Source organism: Herpailurus yagouaroundi, unplaced genomic scaffold, assembly GCF_014898765.1.
Source record: "Herpailurus yagouaroundi ecotype Mexico unplaced genomic scaffold, PumYag 160, whole genome shotgun sequence".
Lineage (NCBI taxonomy): Eukaryota > Metazoa > Chordata > Mammalia > Carnivora > Felidae > Herpailurus > Herpailurus yagouaroundi.
The window spans coordinates 18,968,580-18,976,357 of NW_024412401.1; the positions used below are offsets into that span (position 1 = coordinate 18,968,580).

Here is a 7,778-nt window from a genome sequence, read left to right on the forward strand (position 1 = left end):
GCCTTGGCTCAAGGTGCCTCTTCCATATAGTATATAGTCTTGCGTCTAGCTTCTTCCGCTCAGCGTGTTTTGAGATTGAGCTATGTTGTCGCATATATCAGTTGTTTTCCTGTTTTATTGCTGAGTTGTATCCCACTGTATTGTGTATCATAGTTTATCCATTCTGCTATTGAAGGACATTTGGATAACTTCTCATTTCTAGTTTTATAATCACGGAGGGTTTGAGCACTGTGGTGACAAGGCTGGGTTTGCATTTTGCTGCCCCAACGCTATGCTTAAACAGCACATCAGGGGTCACTCTGTCTCACTTTCCTTCTCCCTCTCTACCTTGGAAATCTCTTAAAACGGCAGCCTCAGGGAAAGCTAAAACCACAGTGCTGGGCACACTTCCAGTGATGGAGAACTCTCCACTTCTGGAAACAGCATCCTTCACTGAGGTATGTTTCCACTGAGAGAAAATTCTGAAACTCAAACCTGCCTCCCTGCTGTTTCCTTGCACAAATGGGTTCTGCACTGTGAGGTTGAGAAGAGCTTGTCTCTCCCTTGGCCCCAGGACAGCCCTTCAGAGACTTCAGGAAGCATCCTGCCCTTCTCCAATTTATGTAGACACCTTACCTTCCACCTATGGCATTAGATATGGCTCCGCTCCCCCTTGCACCTGTCATGTTCTCCAGTCATATTAGTTTGTTCGTGTGCAAGCAGTGCACCTAGACCATGGATGGTTGGGTGGCACAACCGTGTATGAGACAAGAACAGGCTGGGAAGTGACAGACCTGTGTGCAATCCCAGCTCTGCCCTCAACAATCTGTGTTGCTTTACCTTCTGAGCCTCTTCCCTAGGTTGGGCAAGTTCCCCAGGAAGCAGACTCAGACAGGCATGCCGTGTCTTGGGGCATGCTCATGGGGGTACACCCATGAGGGATGAGGAAAGTTGTGATGCTGTGCAACAGAGGCCCCCAACAATCTTACAGGGAGCTTTCGAGCTGGGGTGGCTCCTCCACATTGTTTTGAATAGAGATGAGGGGTTCCGGCCATTGTACAAACACCAACCTGTCATTGGATGTGGGCTATTCCTGGGTCGGGGATGCAAACACGGGTGAGGCAGCTCTGTTCTCTGAGGGTAATTCCTAGCAAGGGACTTGCCAGGAGTGGCCAATACTCCTGGCAGCTGAGGAAATGAGCACCTTAGTCCTGCAGGTGGGATCTGGGTAGCAGACCACAGCATCTACCACAGCCTCCTTTCCTCCTTGTTGCATAATAGTGATAGAGATGTGAAGACTAGTTAATTAAGATCATGTATTCTCGATGCCTGGTACATAGTAACTGAACTATTTTTATTATTATATGGGATTTAACAATCCTAGTGGGATCTGACAAATAAGGAACAGGTCGGAGCATCACCTCCCTAACTCTAGATTTCCTGTCTCTGTGCTAGCAACCCAAGGTCACATCAGCTTTCTGGGAGCCCCACTGTCTGGTGACTCAGTACTTTTCCTTGCGAATTGCAGACTGGGTAGTGGCTGGAACAGGTCTCCTGAAGCAGTCGTCAGAGCCCAGACCTCCTGCCTAGAGCCATTATCACCTAACTCTTGCATTTTTGCCTTTCAGAAGTGCCAGTGTCCGTGGAGGGAAAGTTCACTTTCTCAAGAATGGTAAGGCAGCCGCTTGTAGTTTTGGCTCCAGGGCTGTCGTTCTGGCCTCGCTTCCGTATCCATGCTAGGCAACCACCATTTTTCTTCTTTATACTCTTGCTCAGACAACTCAAGATGGCTCCGAGGTGGCCAGCATGGCCTCCTGAACCTGCATGCTCCCCAGGTTAGCCCTTCCAGGCTGAGCTGGCCCAGCCCCTTTGCCAAGGTCCCAAACTTGCTTTCAAGGACCTCAAGAGATCTGCCCCAACCTGGTCTCCAACGTCCCTGCCAGCAGTGAGATCCCCTGCCCAGGCTCAGCAGGACTGAGTGCACTCTCTGCTTTGTGTAGTGCAGATGGGGCAGGCTGTAGGGTTCAGGCCAGAGGCCCCCTGGCCCCTTGGCCCCCTGGTGTGACCAACCTCCCCAATCACACTCCATCATCCATCTCTTCACTGCAGGGGACAGACACCAAATTGTCTCTGAACCCTGATTCTACCTTGGCCCTGGGTCTGATGTCCCCAGGGATCCCAAGGCAGTGGTGCGGGCCTCCTTGAGATCCCCCAACCCACCCTTCACGTAGGTGAACAAGGAGGCTCAAAGCCACCTTCCCATCCAGCAGCCTCAGCAAGTTCACACTGTCAGCCCACCAGAACCCAGGCTTATTATTGTGCCAAGGAACCAAGTACTTTACACACATTATTTCAATTACCCTATATGAGAAGAATACTATATTTATTTACAGTTTTTGCAGATGAGGAAAACTAAGGCCTAAAGAGTAGAAACGGCTCAGTCAAATTTACACAGTTAATCAGTGCAGAACTCAGGCTCCAGATCTCATCACTGTTGCATGGCACTGCCTCTCTCACCCTGTCCTGTCCCACGCTCCCATCCCAAGCCCTGTCTCATTTTTCCAGCCTTCCCACACCAGAGGTCTGATGGGTCATGTAGGCCAGAGTGAGTTGGGGGGCCCTCAGTGAGGAGGAGCCCCCTGGGACTGCTGGATTGTTCTGTCTCCTGGGGTCCTCACTGGGACCAGCAGCAGAGGTTCTAGTTAGGCCCTCTGAAGAGTGGGAACCCATCCCCAGGAGCTTGAGGGCATAAACTCACTCCTCACATACAGACACAGACAAACGCATGGTTGCCAACAGACTTGGGCTCAGCAGACATAGACACACACTTAGTCATGCACGCACACATAAGCAAACATGCCAAGGGGCTGTGAGCGGTTAGTTTCATGCTCCCTGGACCAACAGTGGGGCCATCTTGAATCTGGCTCTCCCCTGGAGCCCATGACTCCAAGCAGAGTCCCTGGGTCCCTCCTCACTGCCTCTGAATCCTTGAGTGCCCTCCTTCCCTTCCTCTCTTCCACAGCCCATCTGTGAGCACATGGCGGAATCTCCAATCTGTTCCCAGACATCCATCCCGGTCTGTGGCACTGATGGGGTTACATATGACAGTGAATGCCAGCTCTGCTTGACTCGGCTGTAAGTCCACCGCACACCTTCCCCTCGGCTTGCCCCATGTCTGGTGCATGCAGGTCTGAAAGGAGCAAGACTTGACTTGCCTTTTCCTTCACACACCTTGGCCTGACTCCTCTGACACTGCCCCCAATAGAACAAGCACAAGTGTGTTTCAAAGAAGGCACAGGGCTCTGAGCACAAAACCTCAGCTGGCAGGGGGTTGGGGAGGGCGTTGCAGAAACCCTGGGTCCCTTCCCTTGTTCTGTCCCTGACTGACTTCATTTATTCCTCCAGCCAACAATCATTTATTGAGCACCTACTACATGCTAGGCACTGGGGCTATACCAGGGCATAAGCTAGACAGCATCCCTGGCCTTCTGGGGCATATGGTCAGCCCAAGGGGGAAGCCACGCTAATGGTTAGCCAACTGTGTGGTATAGAATCCTCAAGGCTCAGGTGGGGGCACCCAGGGTACTGTGAGTGCAGGGCAAGGACAAGGGCAGGGACGACTTCCCAGCTCAGTTCTGAAAGATAAGTTGAAATTAGCTTGGAAAAAGAAGGAACAGGAAAGGCAACTCCAAGTAGTGAATTGGGTTTGGAAAGATCTAGAAGGGTAAGAAAAGTTTGTATTTGAGAAAATATAAGAAATTGGATACACTGGAGTATAAAGCTTAAAGGAGAGTGGGAAGAGGCAAGAAATGAGCCTTGAGAGGTGAGAAGGGCCCGAATATGACCTTGGTATGTCTGATCACCTATTTGTCTCCTTTCTTCATTAATAAAACCCTTGAGGGGCGCCTGGGTAGCTCAGTTGGTTAAACATCCAACTCTTGATTTTGGCTCAGGTCATGATCTCATAGTTTGTGGGATTGGGCCCTGCATTGGGCTCTGCTCTGCTGGCGCAGAGCCTGCTTCGGATTCTCTCTCGCCCTCTCTCTCTGCTTCTCCCCTCGCCCTCTCTCTCTGCTTCTCCCCACTCGCACTCACTCCCCACTCTCTCTCAAAATAAATAAACTTAAAAAGACCCCAAAACCCTTGAGCTGGGCCAGAGCTAAGCAGGATCATGGAAGATAGTCTTCAGAAGCTATAGCGCTCTGGACAGAGGGGCAAGAGAGCAGCAGAACAATGTCCTTAGATGGGAGGCAGTGGGGATCAAGGCGGTTTGTGGGGCAATGAGGTCTGTGGACAGTTGAGCCTCTGGGGCAGCCTGGTGGAGGTATGGCTAGAGTTCAAGGCAGAGTCAGGGCTGGAGACAGATTCAGCAGCCATCAGTATACAGTAGTAGACAAAATCCCAGGAAGCTCAGATCTCCTGGGGGAGGGTGTACAAGAAGGAAAACCTATAAAGGGATGTGTCCAGGGACCCCTAGGACCTGCCCTGCACCTGCACTGGGTGGGGGGTGGGGGAGAGATATCTCAGCAGGGTGTCTTGATAGACGGGGCCAGGCAGGGTCCCTGAAGGGTATGCTCCAGTCCCTGAGGAGATGGCCTCATCTTTGTCTCCTTTGATCCTAGGAAAACCAAACAGGACATCCAGATTGTGAAGGATGGCAAATGCTGACCCCATAGCAGCCTCTTAAGCCAAGAAGCTTCAGGCTAGAGAAGAGTGGTGAGAGTGGAGGATATGACATGAAATAAAAGATCCAGCCCAACTCAACCAAATGGGCCAGTATCTTTGACGACTTTGGTGAGGTGGGTGGTGGCAGTGGTGGGTGAATGTATGTGGGGGGATTTTGCCCTGACCTCCCTACTCTGAATCTGATGTCTTCTCCATCACTCTAATGCTCCTCAATACTGTCATGTGTCCCCGCCAGATGTCCCAAGTATCTTTGGCCCTCTTGTGGAGGTCAGCCCCTGTCCCCAGCGCACTTATCTGCCCCAGCCTGCTTGTCACTAAGGTCGAGAACTTAAGGGATGTGTGTACCATCTACCACTGCCTGAGGATATGACTTTGGGAGAGTCCTACACCCCTCAGAGCCTTCTCCTTGGGCTGTACCAGTACCCTAAGTCTTACACACACACACACACACACACACACACACACACACCTTGGGCTGTACCAGTACCCCAAGTCTTACACACACACACACACACACACACACACACACACACACACACACACACTCACACACAGGCTGATACCACCATGGCTGATATTTAGGTAGTATACACAATATATCTGAGCTACTTGTTAAAATATTGACTTAGTTCTATTAACAGTTAAAAATAGCTGCCCCAAGCCTTTGAGTGTCCCCTTGTACCCTGGTCACCCACAGGAAGATGACTTCCAGACCCTGCTCTGTTCTTTTGGTCACCATCCATTCTGATTTAAATATGTTGGCATTGGACACAACTCCAGTCACACACAGCACACATGGACCTATACAATGGCCCATGAAAACACACAGCATCCAGAAATCCCCCCCTCCCCAGCCCCCAGCCTGTGGTCCATGTCAAATATACCCTCTTTGGGGCCAAAGAAGGAGCCACTTGAGAATGGTGGCAGAGGAAAAGAGTGTGGAGAGGGGCCTGACCAGTAGAAGCAGTGTCACGTGGACCCAGATTCTTCCTTTAGGGTGGGCAGAGAGAGCGGGAAATGTGCTATGGGAAAACATACTGGGAAGAAAGTGGGGGCAGGAAAGGCAGGAACCAACATTCCCCAGACAACTGAAATGGGGACACAGACAGGAACTGTTGCTGATAGATTTGCAGGTGGCAGGGACTGGGAGGTTACCTATGGGCCCTACTACTGCTATTGTTAACAGAAACTTTTGCTCCTCTCCTGCATAGGAGGGACGCAGTATTATGTTTGGCTGTGAGAAACCAAAAGCCAAAAAACAGTGGCTTAAATAGTTAATTTCTCTCGCACATAGACCTTTGTGGTATGCTAACTTCATGTTCCTTAAATATTGTTACTCTGCCATCATCAGTTTCCTCTTCAATGTACAAGACAGCTGCTCCAATGCCAGCCATCATGTCTACATTCCAGTCCACAGAGAGGTAGAGAAGGGCACTCTACTGCCTCTGAAGACACTTCCAATAAGATGCACACAGTCTATTTACATCCCATAGTCTCTTGGCCACGCTGGCACAATAAAACTAGGAAAAATTATTATCTGGTTGGCTATGTGCTAAGCTGAAAATCAGTTCACTTACTATAGAAGTGTAAATATTGGTGATATCTAAGCTTATACTCTAAGTGGGGAGTCCCTCTTACACTCAATTGATACAGCTTCTCAGCCAAGCTTCCCCTTGTTGATCCTCCCCCTGCCAGGCCTCCACACATGATAAGGAATCACAAAGATTATGCCTGAACAACGTGCCAGGTACCAGGCACCACACTGGAAGAAACACCTCATTCGCCACCAAGTGAACACTTGGCCCTGTCTCTGGAAACCTAACTCTGGGCCCCTAAAGGCCTTATCTGTGGCATGCGACACTGCTGCCCTGGCCATTACTGATTGGCCAAGATTCTTCTCCAGGATTTTTTGAACTGAAATAAGGGAACAACAAGCATTTCCTCTCCGGTAGTGAAGCTGTAAGATGTATGAAATCAGGGTTGCTGACAGCCATGTTTCCTACTTTGTGGAAGAAATAGGATTGACAGAATGATACCATCATGCCAAGAAAGAGATATGGGGCACTTGGGTGGCTCAGTAGGTTGAGCCTCCAACTTCAGCTGAGGTCATGATCTCACAGTTCATGAGTTCAAGCCCTGCATCCGGTTTGCTGCTGTCAGTGCAGAGCCCACTTCAGATCCTCTGTCCCCCTCTCTATCCCTCCCTTGCTCACACTCTCTCTCAAAACTAAACATTAAAAAAAGTTGAAAAAAAAAAAAAAGAGCACCTGAGTGGCTCAGTCGGTTGAGTGACCGACTCTTGATTTTGGCTCAGGTCATGATCTCACAGTTTGTGGGTTCAAGCCCCATGTTGGGCTCTGTGCTGACAGTGTGGAGCCTGCTTGGGATTCTCTCCCTCTCTCTCTGCCCCTCCCCACTCTCACACTCTCTCTCTCAAAATAAATAAATGAACATTAAAAAAAGAGAGAGAGAGAGAGAGAGAGAGAGAGAAAGATAGAGAGAGTAATTCCAGGTTGTGTTTGAGCTCCTGGAGTCCAACTGCCCTCGAATGTCCCAAAGTTACATGGGGTAACTCGACATCCTGCCAATAAATTTTCTATTTTAACAATCTCTTTGGAATTTGCTTTCTGGTGCTTTCAACTAAGAGTCCTGAATACCAGTCCTGAAGAAGGGCTTCTCAGAGAAGGTAACCTTTACGGTCTGTCTTAAAGGATTAGTAGAAATTGGTGACTAAACAGACAATGTGTGGGAGAATTCTTCCAGCTCTGTGAGGCTGAAGGATGTTTGTGGGTCACAGAGCCCCATTTGTTCCCCTGCAGTAGGACTGACCATGTCCTGAGAAAGTGGGCGACAGAGGAGTGTTCTTTCCCTGTTCACAGGCAGAGTTATCCTGTGGATGTGCAGATCTATGTGGGTGGGCCTTGTGCACAGGCCCCAGTCACCACCCTGAACATCTGCCCAGCAGCCTGTGCCTTACGGCCTCTCTTCTCCACCCTTAAATAAAACAATGGCTATTGACACTGTAAATGCTGTAAATTCCGGTGCTGACAGAGCTTCAGTGGCTGAGAACAGCTATGGGAATTTCACTGTAGATATGTGTGCTCAACATACAC

The 7,778-nt window shown here is 49.8% G+C and overlaps 1 protein-coding gene and 1 long non-coding RNA gene across 2 annotated transcripts in view; one reads left to right on the top strand and one right to left on the bottom strand.

Annotated features, from left to right (window-relative positions):
- Nucleotides 1-4,743, top strand: part of SPINK4 (serine peptidase inhibitor Kazal type 4) — a 7,865-nt gene extending 3,122 nt beyond the window's left edge. Inside the window, exons 2-4 of the mRNA XM_040481465.1 lie at nucleotides 1,608-1,651; nucleotides 3,002-3,114; nucleotides 4,602-4,743. Coding sequence (XP_040337399.1) covers nucleotides 1,608-1,651; nucleotides 3,002-3,114; nucleotides 4,602-4,647 — 203 coding nt within the window. The 3' untranslated portion in view covers nucleotides 4,648-4,743. The remainder of the gene's footprint in view (nucleotides 1-1,607; nucleotides 1,652-3,001; nucleotides 3,115-4,601) is intronic.
- LOC121034571 (uncharacterized) lies at nucleotides 4,588-6,803 on the bottom strand. Its single transcript, XR_005792510.1, has 2 exons — nucleotides 5,205-6,803; nucleotides 4,588-5,134 (listed from the first exon to the last, which is right to left on the bottom strand). It is a non-coding gene; the product is annotated as an uncharacterized LOC121034571 (long non-coding RNA).
- Nucleotides 6,804-7,778: the final 975 nt, after the last annotated feature.